The sequence below is a fragment of the Muntiacus reevesi genome, chromosome 18, assembly GCF_963930625.1.
Source record: "Muntiacus reevesi chromosome 18, mMunRee1.1, whole genome shotgun sequence".
NCBI lineage: Eukaryota > Metazoa > Chordata > Mammalia > Artiodactyla > Cervidae > Muntiacus > Muntiacus reevesi.
The window spans coordinates 5267901-5287612 of record NC_089266.1 but is presented as its reverse complement, the minus strand read 5'-3'; the positions used below and the strand labels follow the sequence as shown (position 1 = coordinate 5287612).

At 56.6% G+C, this 19712-nt stretch overlaps 1 protein-coding gene across 3 annotated transcripts in view; it reads left to right on the top strand.

Annotated features, from left to right (window-relative positions):
* Positions 1–19712, top strand: part of SDK2 (sidekick cell adhesion molecule 2) — a 261245-nt gene that overhangs the window by 199765 nt on the left and 41768 nt on the right. For 2 of the 3 annotated variants that reach the window (XM_065909895.1, XM_065909894.1), the window contains exons 19-30: positions 6504–6699; positions 6914–7012; positions 7368–7559; positions 9221–9342; positions 10346–10455; positions 10542–10692; positions 13805–14042; positions 14779–14894; positions 15503–15692; positions 16930–17028; positions 18211–18405; positions 19344–19545. In XM_065909895.1, coding sequence (XP_065765967.1) covers positions 6504–6699; positions 6914–7012; positions 7368–7559; positions 9221–9342; positions 10346–10455; positions 10542–10692; positions 13805–14042; positions 14779–14894; positions 15503–15692; positions 16930–17028; positions 18211–18405; positions 19344–19545 — 1910 coding nt within the window. The remainder of the gene's footprint in view (positions 1–6503; positions 6700–6913; positions 7013–7367; positions 7560–9220; positions 9343–10345; positions 10456–10541; positions 10693–13804; positions 14043–14778; positions 14895–15502; positions 15693–16929; positions 17029–18210; positions 18406–19343; positions 19546–19712) is intronic. The other variant, XM_065909896.1, reaches the window with a different exon arrangement.

Below are 19712 nucleotides of genomic sequence, written 5' to 3'. Positions count from 1 at the left end.
TATTTCTTTATTATTATTTTCTGGTTGTGCAGCATGTGGGATCTTAGTTCCCTGACCAGGGGTCGACCCCACACCCCCTGCATTGGAAGTACGGAGTCTTGACCACTGGGCCAGCAGGAAAGTCCCTCATTTTTTATTTTCTTTTAAACACTGATTTGCGCCGGGTCTTAGTTGCAGCGTGTGAACTCTTAGTCGCAGCATGTGGGAGCTAGTTCCCTGCCCAGTTCCCTGCATTGGGAGCTCAGAGTCTCAGCCACGGGACCACCAGGGACGTTCCCATCACCCCCACGTTGTAGAGGACGAAAATGAGGCGTGAGGACAGGTAATTTGTTCAAAGTCAAAGTAACCGCAAAGCTCAGATTCAAACTGCAGAGCCTACCCCTTGCCTTGCATTAAAAATAAAGTGTCATATGATTTCATTGTCAAATAATGACTGTAACTGATTTTTCCCTAAGTACAGACGGATACAAGTGGGAATTTTGCTTCTTGCTCCTTCCACCTTCAGTGTCACAGGGAGAAGAAAAAGCAGTGTTTGTCTCTTCCATCCTTCAGTGAGAAGGGACCTTTTTCCCCCTTTGAATTGTGAAAAAATTTCAAGCATCTAGAAAATTAGAGAGGAGACTAAAGTGACTTGATAAAACCATAATGCACCCTGGCTTCAACAGTTACCAACACATAGCCCAGCGTGTTCCCTCTGATTTTTTCTTATTTATTTACTTGGCTGTGTGAGGTCTTACTTGCCCTGCAGCACGTGAGATCTTAGTTCCCCGACCAGGGATGGAATCCACGTCCCCTGCATTGGAAGGTGGATTCTTAACCGCTCGGCCGCCAGGGAAGTCCTGTTCCCTCTATTTTCCAGCCTCTGTCCTAGAATATTTTTAAGACAATCCTAGGTATTGTATCCTTTCATCCATTCATATTCCCGCAGAGAAACATTATAAAGTCTCTACTTAAAACCTCACCACAGTAACCACATTCTCATTATGGTGCCTTCAAATATCAATGATCCCCTTAATAGCATCAGATACCCAGTCAGTGCTCAAATCTCCTGCTCTCCAAATCATTTCCTTTCCTGGTTGGTTTATTTGCCTCAGGATCCAAAGGAAAGCCACACGGCTGCCGTTGGTTGGAGTTTTTTAGGTTTCAGTTGATCCACGGGTTCTCTGTCCCCCTCTTTCTCCTTTTTAGTTTATTTTGTAGAGAAACTTAGTCATTTATCCTATAGAATTTTCCACAGCCTGGCTGGATCGGCTGATTGCATCCCTGTGGGGTCATTTAATTTATTCCTCTGAACACTGTATTTGCAGTAAATTGGAATTTAGAATGAGAGGTTTGATCAGATTCAGCTCGAATATTTTTTTTCAAAATATTACTTCCTGGATGGTGCTGTGCATTTTCATTAGACGGCAAAGCGTCCGACTGTCTCTCTTACTAGGACGCAGCGGCCACTGATGGTCCTTGTGTGGTCCGTTATTTCAGTAGGGGTTGCAAAAGGGGGAGACGTGCATGTTATAATTTTGTCTTGATTTATGAACTAAAATACTTTCCCCCCGCCCCCCAAAAAAGAGAATTTTTCCCTTAACAGCTTTAGTTCATCTAGGAAAAGCATGATAAGTGCTGAAGTCTTTTCCGTAACTTAACAATTTTCAGAGGAATGAACTGGTTCCTCAGCATCTTCTAAGGTGATAGATGAGTTTGGATGGGGGCAGAAGGAGGCACCTGTGGTGTTGTTAGTATTATTATGTCCTTAGGGATTTTTAATACACGGTTATGTTTCAAGCCACTGCTGTTATTACTTTTATTGATGCCAGACTGACCCATCACTTGCCTCTTCGAGTCGGTGAGTCCTTCTGATCTGGGCTCAGGAGCCTTCTTTTTCTCTTTAGCCTGCGCTGGGTCTTCGTTGCCGCGTGCAGGCTTCTCATTGTGGTGGCCTCTCTCGTTGTGGGGCACAGGCTTCGGGAGTCATCAGCACGCGGATTCAGTAACTGTGGCAACAGGCTCAGTTGATCCGAGGCATGTGGGATCTTCCCGAACCAGGGATCGAACCTGCGTCCCCTGCGTTGGCAGGCAGATTCTTAACCACCAGGGAAGTCCCAGCCCCAGGAATCCTTGATAGCTTCCTTGCTCTCTGCTGTGACAGGATGGCCCAAACTATCTTCTCCTGCAGTGTGCCTGGGACCAGACACGTCTTCAGGGAGCCCTTGTTTCTTTTAAATGATAGTTAGATACCAGAGACTGGGCAATGGGGGTGCTCCTGGTTCTAGCATGGATTGTTGTTTTGAAGCTCTGTGAATGGACAACTCAAAAATACTGTCTCAAAAGATAAAACATATACTCATACTTCCAATTCAATTTCAGGACAGATTTCTTTTAAAATAATCTAGTGGGTCTTTTCTCTCTCTTCTCTCCATACTAAACATCGAATTCTTTTCACACCGAAGAATCACTGACCTACTTGATCCGACAAACACCCACGACAGTTTCAGAACTGCAGCACCAACACTGTGGTTGCTGAAAATAGTTTCAGATGATCCGTAGGTCTTTCTGTTAGCAGGATGTACTCCCCCACCCCTTTCTGTGCTGCAAAGTCTTCCAAAGGGTTTCTTTCTGATTTTGCTACAACTCAATACACTGTAATGTTCATTTGTTTCATTTTGGTTTTGATTTTTAGGGATTGATTTTTTAATTTAATTTTGTTCTGTAATTATGTGGCATATTTACATGGTTCCAGGGCCAAATCGACAAAGAAAAGTTATCAGCCTGGATTCTGGTTCTCTTCCTTCCCAATAGAATTCATTTCTCTTTGTGTGCTGGTTAGGTTTGATTTTCCCCTTCCATTTCTTTAACATAAACAAATGCATGCATACATAAATGTGTCTCCTCACCTTAGATGAATGACAGTGTTTAATACATGCTTTCTCCATCTTGCTGTTATTTTCACTATATCCTGGAGATCACTTTGTAGGCGTATATAGAGATACTTCATGTTCCTTTTTAAAAAATCTGTATTGTATTCCATTATGTGGATCTCGCATTGTTTAGTCAACCAGCTCCCTATTGAAGACATTTTGGTTGTTTCCTGTCTTTTCCTGTAACAAACATTTCTACAGTGAATAGTTTTATGCACACATCTTTTCATATTTTCACGTATAACTTTGGAATCGATTCTTAGAAATAAGATTGCTAAGTCAAAAGGTAAATATATATAATTTTGCTACTGCCAAATTGCCCCATTTTTTTCATTTTTTAATTTAATTTTCAACCAGAAATATATTTACACAATTTAAAACCCAACAAACATAAAAAAGGTAAACTTAGAGCAGAGATCTTCCATCCCACCCCCTCCCACCCCAGCCTCTCATCTGCCTGGTTCTTTCCCACCCAGCCTCCAAATTCTCCCCACTCCAGGGAATCACTGGTGTTAATTTCTTACATATCCTTCCAGGATGTTTTATACAAATCTGTGCAAATGCAAAGAGATAGAAAAATAGAGGCAGGGAGGGAGGAAAAGAGAATTTCCCCTCCATTCTACTTGTTTAACCGGAGTATCTAGCCAGCCAGATGTACTATCCTGGTCTCTGAAGCCTGCAATGTACTGCCTCCATCAGAAACAAGACACATCGATTCAGCCCTTTCCTCTGCAACCATGAGGGTAGACCATAGTGTCTCCTGTAATCCTGAGGCGCAGAGAGGTTGACGATTTTCCCAGTAAATGAGAGTTGAGCTTTAGCTTCCCGATGGCAGGTGGGAGCTTAGTTCCCTGGCCAGGGATCAAACCCACGCCCCCTGCACTGGAAGACAGAGCCTTGACCCCTGGGCCCCCAGGCAGGGCCCTTGGTTTTGGCTTTGTAGCAGCGCAGGACAGAGATTCCCGTCTCGTCCTCGTGGCGGTGGTGACACGGGACTCGTCGGTGACGGACTGACTCGGTGCCAGGCCCAGCGTGTGCATGGAGCACAGACTCCTCCCCATGGCTGCCCAGAGCCCGGCCCCTTCCTGGCCCTCAGGGAGCGCCCTCTCAGCCCGCAGCCCCTGCTCTTCAGGTGCAGCTGCGGAAGGACAGGTGGTCCACAGGCCAGAATCAGCGTTCTGAAGCCGCCGCCGCCATCTTGGTCTCTGGCCTGCGTGTGCGCATGCCCGGGCGTGAGTCCACCACGCCGCGCTTCCGCCACCCGGGCCCGTCTTCCGCCACCGTGGGCCCGTCTTCCGCCACCCCGGGCCCGTCTTCCGCCATCCCGGGCCCGTCTTCCGCCTCCCCGGGCCCGTCTTCCGCCACCGTGGGCCCGTCTTCCGCCACCCCGGGCCAGTCTTCCGTCACCCCGGGCCCGTCTTCCGCCATCCCGGGCCCGTCTTCCGCGTTTCCGAAGACAGTCCCCTGTGACGTTGTTTCCAGGCCCTCGTCAGGACGTTCTTTCTCCCTTATTCTTTTTTTCTTTAATGGTAGTGATCATAATTGGTCCAAACCCAGTAAGATTCTATTTACCTAGATTTTGCACTTACTGGAGAATACACCGCACAATTAATTCTAACGGCATAATTAATTTGAATTTACATTAATTAAATTAAATTAAAACATCAAACTTGTTTCTTCATCTACTCCAAAGAAGTTCAGCAATTTAATTGCTATGAAACAAGATAACCGAAATAAGGAGGGTATTTAACATACTTATTAAATGCCACTTAGTATTTCTGATTAGTATTTTTAGGGTCTAATTAGTGTCTAATTAACTTGCTATCGGCTATCTTTTCACAATACCAATTAAATTTCCAAACATCCTTTATAAACAGGCGGCCATGAAAAGGAGCAGATTAAGCATTGTTATGGGCGTGAGTTAATCAGGAAACATTGGCATGGTATTGTTTTATGTCTATAAATACCCGGGCTTATTAAAACTCATCCCGTGTTGCTTTTCACCATTAATTGCTATTTAATCAACTTCAGATAAAGGAGGAAATCTCTGAGACCAGCTGTCATTGTTAGAGACAGACGAAGGGCCCAGAAAAAAAGGAGTGGAGGGCAAGAGACCAAGAGGCAGAAAGATGTGGCCACACGGACGGATCTAGAGATGATCACACTGACTGAGTCAAAAGAAAAAGGCAAATGCCGTAGGATATTGCTTACATGTGGAATCAAAAACATGACACGAATGAGCTTATCTGTGAAGCAGAAGCAGATTCACAGACACAGAAAACGAACTTGTTGCCTCGGGGTAGGGAGGGGGAGAGAGGGATGGATTGGGCGTCTGGGATTAGCAGGTGTAAGCTAGTGTACGTAGGATGGATAGACAACAGGTCCTACTGTATAGCACGGGGAACCATATTCGCTATCCTGTGATAAACTGTAATGGAAAAGAATATTTTGAAAAAACGTGTATGTATGTGTGGGGCTTCCCGGGTGGCGCTAGTGGTAAAGAACGTGCCTGCTCCTGCAGCAGACGTAAGAGATGCAGGTTGGATCCCTGGGTTGGGAAGATCCTCTGGAGAAGGAAATGGCAACCCACTCCAGAAGTCTCCTGGAGAATTTCCATGGGCAGAGGAGCCTGACAGGCTATGGTCCACAGGGTCGCAAAGAATCGGACACGACTGAATCGATTTAGCACGTGTGCACACATATATATGTATCACTGAATCACTTTGCTCTACAGCAGAAATTAACCCAACGCTGTAAATCAACTCCTCTTCAGTTTTAAAAAACAGGAGGCAAGAAGAGATGGAAGGGGAGGCGGGGAGTTTATGCAGCTATGGGTGGGATGTATAGAGTGGAGTTAAATGAAAAGTGATGCTGAATTTCCAGACAGGGATTTCCTGTTGACACTCCACCTCTAGCAGATGGTTAAGATTAAAATCCCAACTCAGAACAAGTTTAAAAGGATTAGAGTTAGCTACACACTGAAGTTCCAGGGGAGAACTGCCCTAGCCCAGACAGAGAAAGACAAGGGAGCCCAGGTATTGGAAACAGAGACCCTCAGCTGCTAGCCGCTGGTGATATAGTAAAGTCACTTAGCCTCTCTGAGCCTATTTCATCATCTGTGAAAAGCAAGTCTGGCTTTGTGCTTATGTAGTCACTCAAGGCTCCATACTCGGAAGGACTCCATATTTGGTTCAATGCTTTGCTGCTGTCTCTGGAAATTCTTAACAATTTTTAAACAAGGAGGTCTCCATTTGCCTTTTCTGGATCTGCAAAGTATGTAGCCAATCTTGGTCAAGTCCCTCCCTCTGGGGTTGCTGTGGGGACTGAGAGAGATGACTCGGTGGAAGCACCCTGCCAGCTGCCTTGCTTAGAGTAAGTCACTTAGGGAATGGAAAAGCACCCCAGAGTGAGCTCCCAGAGGACAGATGCTCCAGGGGCCTGTGGGTCCCAGCACGGCCTCCCTTCCCTGGGAGGAGGGACCCTACGGGGCTGGGCTCCTGGACACTGTCTGCGGCCCAGCCTCTGGGAAAGCGCTGGGCCTCTGCTGGGCCCGTTCTTGCCGCCCTGCTCGAGCGCCTGGCCTCTCTGCAGCTCATCGCCTGGGAGCCGGAGCAGGAAGAGGAGGTTACCATGGTGACTGCCCGGCCCAACTTTCAGGACAGCATCCACGTGGGCTTCGTGTCCGGCCTGAAGAAGTTCACGGAGTACTTCACCTCGGTGCTGTGCTTCACCACCCCCGGGGACGGGCCCCGCAGCACCCCGCAGCTGGTGCGCACCCATGAGGATGGTAGGCAGCCCCCGGTCCCGGCTCCCCCTGCCCCCGACTCCCTGCGTGCCCCCCCCCCCCATGGGCCAGGCTGCGCGCTCCAGGCACAGGGCAACCCTGCTCTTGTCTTCCAGCCTGGGGTGCCCCTGGAGCCCCACGGGCCCTCCTGCAGAAGGTGGTCTCTCGCGGGCTCTAACTGGCCTTGGGTGGGGTGGGGGGCCTTCTCGGGGTGCAGTGCCTGGGCCTGTGGGACACCTGAGCTTCAGTGACGTCCTGGACACCTCGCTGAAGGTCAGCTGGCAGGAGCCAGGGGAGAGGAACGGCATCCTCACAGGTAGGCGCCTCAGCGTTGCTGCCCCGGGGGGGTGAGCTGGGCCGGGAAGGGTCATCCTGTCCATCCCCCTGCCGCCGAACCGGCATTCCTCCAGAGCTTCTCAGCAGGCCAGTCTTCTTGGAGAAGACTCAGAGGAGGTTCTCAGCCCCTCCGCTCTCTGACACACCCCAGCTCTTCACCGTGGCTGCAGTCCCCACACAAGGGCGCCCCCATCCACTCGCAATGCTTCCACCTCCCCGGAGGCACCTCGCCTCCACCGCGTGTCCAACCAGCAGGCTCGTGGGGGCGTGAGCAGCAGAGCAGAAGGCTGAGGCCACCGCAGCTGAGCTCACGCCGCGCTGCGGGCTCTCCCCAGGCTACCGGATCTCCTGGGAGGAGTACAACCGCACCAACACGCGCGTGACCCACTACTTGCCCAACGTGACCCTGGAGTACCGCGTGACCGGGCTCACCGCGCTCACCACCTACACCATCGAGGTGGCCGCCATGACCGCCAAGGGCCAGGGCCAGGTGTCGGCCTCCACCATCTCCTCAGGGGTGCCTCCAGGTGGGTGCCCACCGCCCTCTCTCCTCCTGATGGCGGCCGCTTCCGTCCCACACAGCCGGCCCCTCCCGGGGGCCTCTGGTCCCTGGGTCCCCCCAGGGCCGGCCTCACCCTCGTGATGGCAAGGCTCAGTGGACTCTGCCGCTTCCTCACCTGGCTCTCGGGATCCCAGACCCCGCGGGCCCCCACCTTCTCTCCTCCACCCCTGCCCGCCCCCAGTCCCCACACCAGGCTCTGCATCCCGCCCTGGGATCTGTGATTCAGGGAAAGAACTCACTGTCTCCCAAAGGGTCCAAACGGGATTCCAACTAGTGGGGAATGTGTGCTGGGAGTTGGGTAGAGCAGGGTGCGAATAATCCCACCCCCAGTTTAAAGAGTAAGCTGAGGCCCCTTCTCAGCCCTGCTTCTGCCAGACTCTGCAACCTTGAGCAAGGCAACCTCTGTGCCTCAGTTTCCTCATCTGTATCAATGGGGAGATGCACTGGATACCCACGCATTCCTGTCTCGGTCTGTGAGTCTGTGTTTGTGCGATGTGGCCAGGATGCCTGGAGCTGCCCACCCACCGGGATGGTTGAGATAACTGGGCTTCAGCCAACCCCATCTGAAAATAACGATGACAAGAAGGAGATTGTTTGTGGCCCAGTTGTGTCCGACTCTTTGTGACCCCACGGACTGTAGCCCACCCGGCTCCTCTTCTGTCCACGGGATTCTCCAGGCAAGAATACTGGAGTGGGTTGCCATTTCCTTCTCCAGGGGATCTTTCCTGACCGAGGGATCGAACCCTTGTCTCCCACATTGCAGGCAGATTCATTACCGTCCTAGCCACTAGGTAATTACTAAATTACTTGATGATTTAAAGCAGTGCTGACTGTTGATGCAGTGCTCACCCAGCCTAGAGCTCCATACATCAATGCACCGAATCCTCCCAGTAACCTGGTGGCTCAGTGGTAAAGAATCTGCCTGCAATGCAGGAGACCTGGGTTCAATCCCTGGGTTGGGAAGATCCCCTGGAGAAGGGAATGGCAACCCACTCCAGTATTCTTGCCTGGAGAATCCCACAGACAGAGAAGCCTGGTGGGCTACAATCCATGGGGTCACAAAGAGTCAGACACAACTGAGCAACTGACACGCACACACATTAAACCTGAGGTAGGCGATATTATCATCTTCCTTTTACCAAGAAGGATACTGTGGCACAGAGAGGTTAAGTAACTTGCCCAAAGACACACAGCACCGGAAGCAGTCTGACCCTGGAATCTGAGCTCCTTCTGTTCATCCTGAACCTCAGGGCTCCTGGTCAGGATAGAAGGCCTCCTCCTTCTCCTCCCCCTCCTGCAAATCTCCCTCAGCCAGTATTGTTTGGGGAGCGCTGTCGCGGGTTATGGGTGGATGGAGAGGAGGATTCTTTCTAGGAAGCCCAGCCCCTGTTGCGTGGCCCTGAGGTTGTCTCAGCCCCAAGCCTGCCCCGTCCCTGGTCTGAACACAGCGAGCCGTAGATGCAGGACGGAAGCCTATGTTGGGGGCGGGGGGGTGAGGCCTCGGTCATGCTCGGAGGAGGTTTCTAGGAAATATGTGACACAGCCCCTTCTGTGCCCAGAGAGCCCTGTTCGATGTGGAAGGACCTTCTTCTTAATTTCCCTTCCTGCCCCGTTTCTTTTCTGCAGAACTCCCCGGAGCCCCCACTAACCTGGGCATTTCCAACATCGGCCCGCGCTCCGTGACCTTGCAGTTCAAGCCAGGCTACGATGGGAAGACCTCCATCTCCCGCTGGCTGGTGGAGGCCCAGGTAACAGCCTGCGGAGGGGAGAGCGGGCAGCCTGCCCTTCGCTTTGGCCGTGCCCCTGCTCTTGAGAGCAAACTGTGCGCGTGTTTACATCAGTGTGAGTTCCATATGCAAGGTACAGAAGGCCAGGTACACCAACAGTGTCCACAGTTCCCCTCCGCCTCACCTGTACACACACGCACACACACACACACACACACTCACTCTGGTCAGGGTGGCGACCTGCTGGCCCAGAGAAATGACCAGCTGCCTCCACTACACGCATGGTTCTCAGCTTGGCTGCACCAGGGGAGCGTTCAGAAATTCCAGTGCCTGGTCCCACCCCCAGAAACCTTGATCCAGCTGGGGGTTTTGGCTGCGCTGAGCCTTTGTGGCTTTGCGTGGGCTTTCTCCAGTCGCGGTGCACAGGCTTCGCACCGCGGTAGCTCCTCTTGTTCTGGAGCCCCGGCTCTAGAGCCAGGGCCTCAGTCGTTACCGCTCAGCGGCTGCAGTTCGCAGACTCCAGGGCCCAGGCTCAGTAGTTGAAGTGCCTGGGCTTTAGTTGCTCCGCAGCACGTGGGATCTTCCCAGACCAGGGATCAAATCCGTGTCCCCTGCGTTGGCAGGCAGATTCTTAGCCACTGGACCCCCAGGGAACCCCCTAGCTGCGGTTTTAGAAACATGCCGGGTGTTCAGGAGAATCACCTGGGAAGCTTACTTAGTAATCAAGCAGGCTCCTGGGCACCACCCCCAGGGGTCCTGACTGACTTTAACAGGCAGGGCCCAGGGGTGGGTTTGTATGGTAATCAGTGTCCCATGAGATTCTGATGCAGGCGGGCTCGGGGTCGCCCTTGAAGTCATCTTTAAGGGCCTGGAAAGAAGGGGGCCCCAGCTGGTGCCCTCCAGGTGAGCCCTGGGGTTTGTATCAAAGTCACGGGCCAGGCTGCAAATCCCAGGAGCTGGGGCTCGGAGCACCCCCAGCTCAGCCTGATGGGCTGGCCAGCTCTAAGGGGGTCTCGTTTTGCAGGTGGGTGTGGTCGGGGAGGGAGAGGAGTGGCAGCTGATCCACCAGCTCCCCAACGAGCCCGACGCCCGCTCCATGGAGGTGCCCGACCTCAACCCCTTCACTTACTACAGGTACGGGGGCGCAGGCGAGGGGCTGCCCGGACTGCAGTGGGCTTTGGGCCTGGGTCACCCTTGTGCTCACCCTCCCCCCGTCTCAGCTTCCGCATGCGCCAGGTGAACATCGTGGGCACCAGCCCACCCAGCCAGCCTTCTAGAAAGATCCAGACCCTCCAGGCACCCCCTGACATGGCCCCAGCCAACGTGACCCTGCGCACGGCCAGTGAGACCAGCCTGTGGCTCCGCTGGATGGTGAGGCTCCCACGAGCGTGGGGGGTGGAGCGGGGGGGGGGGGGGGGGGACGTCTCCTTCTGCCTCATCACCCTGCAGAAGCGGGCGTCCACTGGTTCATCTCCAGCCCCCTTCTCAGTTCTGGTTATCAGTCTTAGCCAAACGAACAAATGTTCTACATGACAAGGAGTTAGCAAACACTTTATTGAGTGTTGCCATGTGCCGAGCATTTTACCTGTTTTCTTCCATAAAATCCTCCCACTAATCCTGCAAAGGACACATTACTATCCCAATTTACAGCTAAGAAAACTGAGGCTCGGAGAGGTTACACGTTCACTCAGTCACACAGCTCCCTGGGGTGGTTCTGGGATTCAGACCTAAGTAGTCTTGCCCACCAAATCCGAGAACGAGGGGCTCCTCCTGAGGTTCAGGGGGAGTTGGCAGAGGCATTAAGCTCTGTCCCCATAGACCGGGGCTCCACCTCAATGGTCATTACCCACGTGACCCTGCACGAGCTAGTAACACACGTGAGGGCTTCCCCTCCTGCCAGGCACTGTTCTGAGTGTTCTGAGTGCTGTCAGTGTTGACAATGAGCCCTCTCCATGGGAGCCTGTGACAGTAATCCTGGCCCCACTCTACAGATGAGGAAACTGAGGCAGAGAGAGGTGGAATAACTTTCCCAAGTAGCCTTCCCTCCATCCTCCCACACCCCCTAGTTAACAGTATGGCTCAGAATTCCAACCCAGGGAGTCTGGCTCCCGAAACCCACTGCCATAAACCCCGAGCATGCTTTTGTTCCTGGGGAATAAAAGAGAACATTTCTCCCCCTGAACATTCCCCCGGGGCAGCATTTCCCAGGATGAAGCCCCACAGAGCAGCAAGCCAGGAGGAATTCCTGGACGAGGGGATGTGGGGCCGGCTCCGCACAGGCCCAGCTTCTTAGAAAACCCGGGAACCCTAGCTTCGGGGGGAGCTTGCCCGACTCTGCTCCACCTGGCCCCTCCAGCCACCAACTCGTTTTTTTAAACATCTGTTTATTGACTTATTTATTTCGCTGCATCAGATTTTAGTTGCCAGGTGTGGGATCTTAGTTGTGACGAACAGACTCTCTAGTTGCAGCACGTGAGCTCAGTAGTAGTGGGGCAGGGGCTATAGTTGCTCTGTGGCATATGGGATCTTAGTTCCCCCCCCAGGGATCAAACCCACATCCCCTGCATTGAAAGGCGAGTTCTTCACCACTGGACCATCAAGGAAGTCCCCACAGAACTCCTTTTGGCCTCCACTAAAGAAAGCTGAGCGCCAAAGAATTGATGCTTTTGAACTGTGATGTTGGAGAAGACTCTTGAGAGTCCCTTAGACTGCAAGGAGATCCAACCAGTTCATCCTAAAGGAGATCAACCCTGAGTATTCATTGGAAGGACTGACGCTGACACTGAAACTCCAATACTTTGGCCACCTGATGCGAAGAATTGACTCATTGGAAAAGACCGTGATGTTGGAAAAGACTGACAGCTGGAGGAGAAGGGGATGACAGAGGATGAGATGATTGGATGGCAACACTGACTGGATGGACATGAGTTTGAGCAAACTCTTGGGAGTTGATGATGGACAGGGAGGCCTGGCATACTGCAGTCCATGGAATCGCAAAGGGTTGGAAACGACTGAGCGACTGAACTGAGCTGAAAGATCTCTTTACTTGTTTTCCCAAACTCAGCTTAAAAAGCACTGAACTCTGGTTTATCAGAACCAAAGTTTATCAGGGTTATGGTTTATCAGGTCATTGCTGCCTTTCATTTACGTAGACAGCCTGACGGAGGTGCTGGTGGCCGTCAGCCCTGGATGAGCGCTAATTATCCAATGAGCCCGGCCCCCCCTGCAAGGCGCGGGCACTGCGAGGAGCTGTCCACCAGCCCAGCTCGCCGCCCCCCACCCCACTTCCCTCCTCCGCTCTGCTCCCATCCATGCTGGCTCTCCATTTGCCCCCTGCCCTTCGCTCTAAGGTTTCCAAGGACTAAAAGGCTGAGACGTCCAATACCCAGGGTGGGGGCCGGAGGGGCACAGAAGGCAGTTGGTGGGCTGTGCGGGGCCCTGGGCCCCTGGGGGCCCCCCTAATGCGCCCCCGTTACCTTTCCTTAGCAGGCAAGGGTGCCTGCGCCCCGGGCCCATCTCGAGCTCTCAGGCGCATCGATCGCTGCCTTAATGGTCTCTGGTCTGTTTCACTAAGTGCCTGTAGGAGCGGGGGCCGGGGAGGGAGTATAGAGGGGCGAGGCAGAGGCTGAGGACCTGGAGAAAGTGGGTCAAACCTGGGGGCCCATGGATCAGGGGCTCTTTGGGGAAGCAGAGTGGGGCCCAGTGAGGGCTGAGGGCACCCCAGCTCCAGCCCTGCCACCGTCAGAGCAGGAGTCTTCTAGCACCTGCCCGGATGACAGGCTGCCCCCGACAGGCCCACCCCTCCACTGCGGATCGGCACCGCGCAAGTTCATCCAGATGACCTTAAGGCAGCGGCCTCAGCCTCACCAGCCTAGTCACAGGCCAGGAGAGGAAGCTGCCTTTTTTTTTTTTTTTTCTCTTCACCAAGACTCCAAGACGAAGAGGGAGGCTGAAAATGCAGCAGGAGAGATGGAAGTGTGCTGGCCGGAAGGACTTCCTGACGGCAGCTCCTGTGCTAGAGATTCTGTCTCCGCACACTTGTTCTCCAAGGGCAGACACGGGCTGATATCGGGCACGTTGTAGGCAGTTAAATAAGTATCTGTTGGCAGGCAGAGGGAGAGAGTTTAGTGGCAGAGACAACGGCCAAAGGTGCCACGTGTTAGACAGCCTTTACGCCTCTCCTCTCAGGGCCAGCCACCCCCCTCCCCCGGCAGGGTTGTAAATTAGTCGTATGCATGGTAGAGTGGATTCTGCCTCTCCTCTGAGCCCAGGGGGAGAGTCAGAGAGAAGGTGAGGCCATCAGAAACACAGAGTCACACACACAAGCCATGCTCAGCGATGAGCGTGCCTCACACGGGTGCTGACAGGCTGGATGGTGGGCCGGGTGGTCCCGAAGGCTCCCTGGAAGAGGCAGCAGGAGCCTGGCAGGCCTACACAGGGTGGGGCGGGCCTCACAGCAGCCTGCCCACCCCGCCCCCTGCAGCCTCTCCCGGAGATGGCATACAACGGGAACCCCGAGTCGGTGGGCTACAAGATCAAGTACAGCCGGGCAGACGGCCACGGCAGGACGCTGAGTCACCTGGTCCACGACCGCGTGGAGCGCGAGTACACCATCGAAGACCTGGAGGAGTGGACGGAGTACCGCGTGCAGGTGCAGGCCTTCAACGCCATCGGGAGCGGGCCCTGGAGCCAGGCCGTGACGGGCCGGACCCGGGAGTCAGGTACCGCTCCCCTCCCTCCGCCCTGAGGGCCCCCCAGCCCCACGGGCGCGAAGGCTGGCGCTGCTGTGCAGAGATGCCCTGGGCCCGTCCTCCTGCTGTGCTCAGCGTCTGGCAGCGCATCCTGTGTGTGCGTGTGTTTGCGTGTGTCTCTAGTCCCCGATCCTTCCCTGCACTGCTTCCAAAATTAGGGGGACAGGTTCCCCAGAGGAGATTCCTGGCTCTGTGCCCTTTAGCCCTGACCCCAGTGATGCCTGCAAGACTCCGTGATTGGAGGTGAAGGGGGGGGAAGAGGGTGCAGGTTGGGTTAGCTCTCAGAACGTTCCAGAAACCCAAGCAGCGGCCCACAGGGGCCTGGCAAGGGGACACCCTCGGAATATGTGCTCCCAGCCTGCAGGCAGCCCTCATCCGTCCACACGTGGTGGGGACCCCCTGGCTTCCTCCTGACGCCCTTTAGATGATGGCTCCCTTCCCACCGGGCTCCCCCCGCCCGCACGCCCGCGGCCGCACTCGCAGGAAGTGCAGGCTCATCCTGTCCTGAGTCTGAGCGGGGGTCACAGGGGGCTCACCTCACGCCAGAAGCAGCACGTGTGATGCTCCAGAGCCAAGAGCATCACGGTCTCGGGATAATTTGCTGTTTGGGGACCGCACCCCCGTTTCTTCCCCGGACCCCCTTCACCCTCCACCGCGGGGTCCACGCTGGGTCCTGAGCGCCTCCTCCCCTCTCCCTCCCCCCCAGTGCCTTCCTCCGGCCCCACCAACGTGTCTGCGCTGGCCACCACCTCCAGCAGCATGCTGGTTCGCTGGAGCGAGGTCCCCGAGGCCGACCGCAACGGGCTCGTGCTGGGCTACAAGGTGAGGGGCTCCCTGCTTCCCTGTCCAGGCACCCCGTCCTGGCGAGCCCCTGGCGCCCAGGACTCTGCCTTCCAGAGTGGACATGGGGGATCTACCTGCTGGCATCCACAGGTCACCACGGCAACCAGAGAGTCCTCCCTTGGGGGTGGGGAAGCTTCCCATGAGGGCTGGGGGTCCTGGGGGGGCAGCTCTGCCTCCCCCATAAAGCCACACTGGGCCACTCACTCTCAGCCCCCACGGGGCCAGATTCAGTTTCCATCAACTTCTAGAATTCCTCCCAAGCCTGCACCTACAGCCCCAGCCTGGAAGTCATGAGACATCCCAGCTCTGCCGCTCCTGGCTGTGTGACCTTGAGCAAGTCAGGCCCCCCTCTGGGCCTGTTTTCCCAGCCGGATGCTCTCCCAGGAACCTCCAGTTTAGTGCCTCTCTGTGTCCCCCTCCCTCCCCCATCACTAGCTTGTGTAACCCGGGGACCAAGCCCCTCCAAGGAGCCCTGGGTCCACCCACTCATCCTCACCCCCCCACCCAGCTCCTGGGGAGGAGACAGGAGACGTTCGGGCAAGACCCGCCCGGCCCCCGGCCCTGACCCCTGCGCTGGGCTCTGACAGGTGCTATACAAGGAGAAGGACTCGGACGCCCCGCCCCGGTTCTGGCTGGTGGAGGGGAACTCTTCCCGCAGCGCCCAGCTCACAGGCCTGGGCAAGTACGTGCTCTACGAGATCCAGGTGCTGGCCTTCACGCGCATCGGCGACGGGGGCCCCAGCCACCCTCCCATCCTGGAGCGGACCCTGGATGACGGTGAGGTCACACCCCCGGGGGTCTGGGGGCTGCACTTCCTCCCCACCCCCACCGCCCCCTGCCCAGCCCTGCCTCTCCTGGGGTCTCCCCCTGCCCCAAGGGGAACCGTGGCCTCAGGCTTCCCCTGGGGGAGTGGGTCTCAGAGGGCCACCTACCCACTGCAGGGAAGACTAGCTACAGACCTCACCCCTAAGGGAAAATAGACAGTGCAGGGGCCTTCTGACATCCGACCCAGCCTCGCGGGCAAGAAGAGGGAATCTGCGCCCCTCTGGATTCTTGTCCCCCTGGGGCAGGCTCAGGCCGAGCGCAGGTCTCTGCGAGAGAAAGGCCTGGTGTTCCCTTTGCACAAGCCTGTGGGTCCTGTTTGCCAACGAGTGACGTCAGCCGAGCTCCAGGCCAAACGCCCCATCAGAGGCCGCCCTGACAGGCCCTTTCCCCCCGCTTCCTGCCCACACGCACCCTCACACACTGCTCTGCACAGACACTGGTGGGCTCGGGCCAAGAGGGCCAAAGGAAGCCCAAACACCATATGTCTCTGTGCTCGAAAGCGATAAATCAAGCTAATGATCTGTTAAATTAAATATGTTCTGTCCTCCCGCCTTGACAAATATACCCTCCTAATGACCTGGAAGGCCAAGTTCAAATTTAGAAATCTCAGCTTCCTTGGCATTCCCGGTGGGATGGAAGCAGCACGGGAAAACCTGTGCCCCCTGGTTCTCGCCCCTCCTCACCCCTTCCCCTCTGGCCCTGCCAGTCCGTCTCCATCCACATGCGTGCCCCGAAACAGCCGCCCGTTGGCCATTCCCGGGTCCAGAAGGGCAAGTCTGCACCCTCGGGAGGGTGGGTCCGGGGAACAGACCCAGGAAGCATGCTCGGGGCTGTTTGGACAGGGCGCCCCAGACCTGAGGATTCCAGAGAGCGGTCTGGAAAGAGGAGTGGTGCGGGCTCGGGATGGGCATTTCCATCAGCCTGGAGCCTGGGTCCCTTCTACTTCCTGCCAAATACGTAATATGTAAACCTCCCTGATCACATGTCCGTGCCCCGCGCTCACACGCAGACACACACTCCCCCACAGCTCACTGAGCTGAGCGGCCCCGTCCCCCGCTTCCCCCGAGCTGTCCTGCGGGAGCGGGGTGGGTCATCCCCCGCCTCCCCACTGTCCTGTCCTGTGGGAGCGGGGTGGGTCTGGGCCCGAGCGGCGGCCACACCGTCACCTGCTCCTCCCTCGTCCCCCCAGTCCCAGGACCGCCCGTGGGCATCCTGTTTCCGGAGGTGCGGACCACATCCGTGCGGCTGGTCTGGCAGCCCCCCGCTGCCCCCAACGGCATCATTCTCGGTAAGGCTTTCCCCTTCCTGGGCCCTGGCTGCAGGAAGCAGGAGGTGTAAGATACAAAGGAGGCAGATTCGGCGCTGGCAGGAGGGAGGCTGAGCCTAGGCAGCATTCACACATCCTGGAGAAATGTCCCGACTCCTCCCACTGGAAATCTCAGTCTGGCCGAGGACAGATCTGTGGTGGCCCGGGGGAGGGGGAGGGGGGAGTGGGGGCTTGGGGTCAGCGGATGCGAACCCTACAATGCACGGACAGGGAGCTGTGTGCGGTGTGTTGGGATAAACCACAGTGAAGAGGATGCTATAAAAGAACGTGCGTGGACACATAACTGAGTCTCCTTGCTCTACGGCAGAAATTATCACAACATTGTGTATCGACTAGACATCAACTTAAAAAAAAAAGAAATTCCATCTGTAAGATGATCAGCTGGAGGGCACGGTCAGGTTCGGGTCTCTTAAGGACCACTGATTAGCTCTGTGCCCCCACAGAGGGGCAGGAAGGACTGATTAGCTCTGTCTGCACAAGCCCCAGGGCCCCAGCCGACGGGCCATCTGGTAAACCTCGGCCACGGTTTCTAAGTGTGGCCAGGTGAGGGTGCCCTGACGGGCTCAGCCCGGGGACTGTCACAGGTGGGAAATGGGGCCCACGACCCCCAGCGGGGATGCTGTAGATGGGAAGCATCATTTCATGTGCAAGGCTGCTCCCCTCACACACACACGCAGGAGATGCAGGGTTGAGGTCAGCAGCTGTGTGGACTTGAGCCTGTCAGTTCCCCCCACGGCCTCAGCCCTCACCTGTCACGGGGGGCTGGACCACCTGCATCCGGTCCGGGGCTCTCAATCCCGGCCTCTCACAGTGAGAGCCACGCCTCTGAGACAGTGGAGGCGGGGAGGGCACACGACTTGGACTCAGAAAGACCTGGGCTGGCTGGACTTCCAGCTCGGTCACTTCCTGGCAGGTGGTCTGGCCTCTCTGAGCCTCAGTGTCCTCCTTGGGGACTGGGCTGGAGGGTGGGTCGAAGACAGTGCACAGAGCACCAGCCCAAGACCCCCAGAGTCACACTCCCCGGGGAGCAGCTGAGGATGGGAGAGAGGCCCAGAGGGCTTCAGGATGGACCACGGCAGCCGTGGGCTCGGGGCCCCGGGGGCAGCCTGCTCCACCTCCCAACACTGCCCCCCCACCCCACAGCGTACCAGATCACGCACCGGCTCAACGCCACCTCGGCCAACGCTGCTGCCGTGGAGGTGCTCGCACCCAGCGCCCGCCAGTTCACGGCCACCGGCCTGAAGCCAGAGTCTGTCTACCTGTTCCGCATCACGGCCCAGACCCGCAAGGGCTGGGGAGAGGCCGCCGAGGCCTTGGTGGTGACCACCGAGAAGAGAGGTGACCGTCCCCTGGGGCCGGGGAGGGGGCGGGCCACTGACAAGCTGTCAGTCTCTTGTCCTGGTCCCGAATGGAGAGTGGGCTCCCATCTCTGTCCCCAAGGCCAGCACAGGCTCCGGCAGACTTCCAGGGAGGTCCCCTTCCCAGGACCCTGCTCTGAGCCGGTACTTGTTTTCCCGAAGGGCGGGTTGGTGAGGCCAGCTTCCCCCCTCGCTCCCCGCCCCCTCGACAGAGGGGTCCAGTGGGTGCAAAACAGGGCCACAGCCCGGAGCCCCGGCTGCCTTCGCCCTGCGGCCCTGAGCCGGCTTCTCACCGCGGATCGGGCTCCCCAGAAGCGGGCCTGAGCCCCGGACCCCTGTGAACCTGATTGATCAGACAGTGTTCCCAGAAAAAAATCAGAAGGACAGGGGTTCTCAACCAGGGTGACTTGGGCCACTGGGCAAAGTCTGGAGGTGTTTGGGTTCACACCTGGAGAGGAAGGCATCCTGGCATCTAGTGGATGCGGGCACACAGCCTGCAACGTGTGGTACAGGCCCCGTCAATAGAACCATCCACCCAAAGCCGAAGCGCAGAGAACAACGGGAAGCGAGAGGGGACCACGCAGGGGCGGCAGACATGCCGAGTCCCGTCGCGGGAGCCGAGGGTTCAGCCCCACTCCGTCGGGGCCAGCCTAGGTCCCATCGCAGGCCCGTGCGGACACAGGGCAGAGGAGCCGGAGTCCACACTTCTCACTGTCAGCCCTGGGGGGCGGGTGGGGTGAATCCCCAGACACCCGGGCCTCTCCTAGCCCCGGGTGGCTCCCGTGGTGCTGACAGTGCTGACGGTCTGGTCCTCTGGGCGTGGAAGTGGGATGGGGCGGGGAGGCGGGCAAGAAAGTGCATCTCTCATCCCCGCTGCGTGCTCACCCGCTCCCCCCCTGCTCTGCGCCCTCCCCCCAGACCGCCCGCAGCCCCCCAGCAAGCCGGTGGTTCAGCAGGAGGATGTGAAGGCGCGCAGCGTGCTGCTGTCCTGGGAGCCGGGCAGTGACGGGCTGTCCCCCGTACGCTACTACACCGTCCAGACCCGCGAGCTGCCCAGCGGCCGGTGGGCGCTGCACTCGGCCTCCGTGAGCCACAACGCCTCCACCTTCGTCGTGGACCGGTGAGGCCCCGCGGCCTGGCCGCCAGCATCTCCACCCCCGCCCCGCCCAGCCGGGGCAGCACCACCCGTGGAGGGGCCCCTGGGGGCCTGGAGCCCACCCCCACACGGCTTCCACAGCCCCCATCCCCCAGACCCCTCCCCATCCACGCACATCCCCTTCAGCTGTG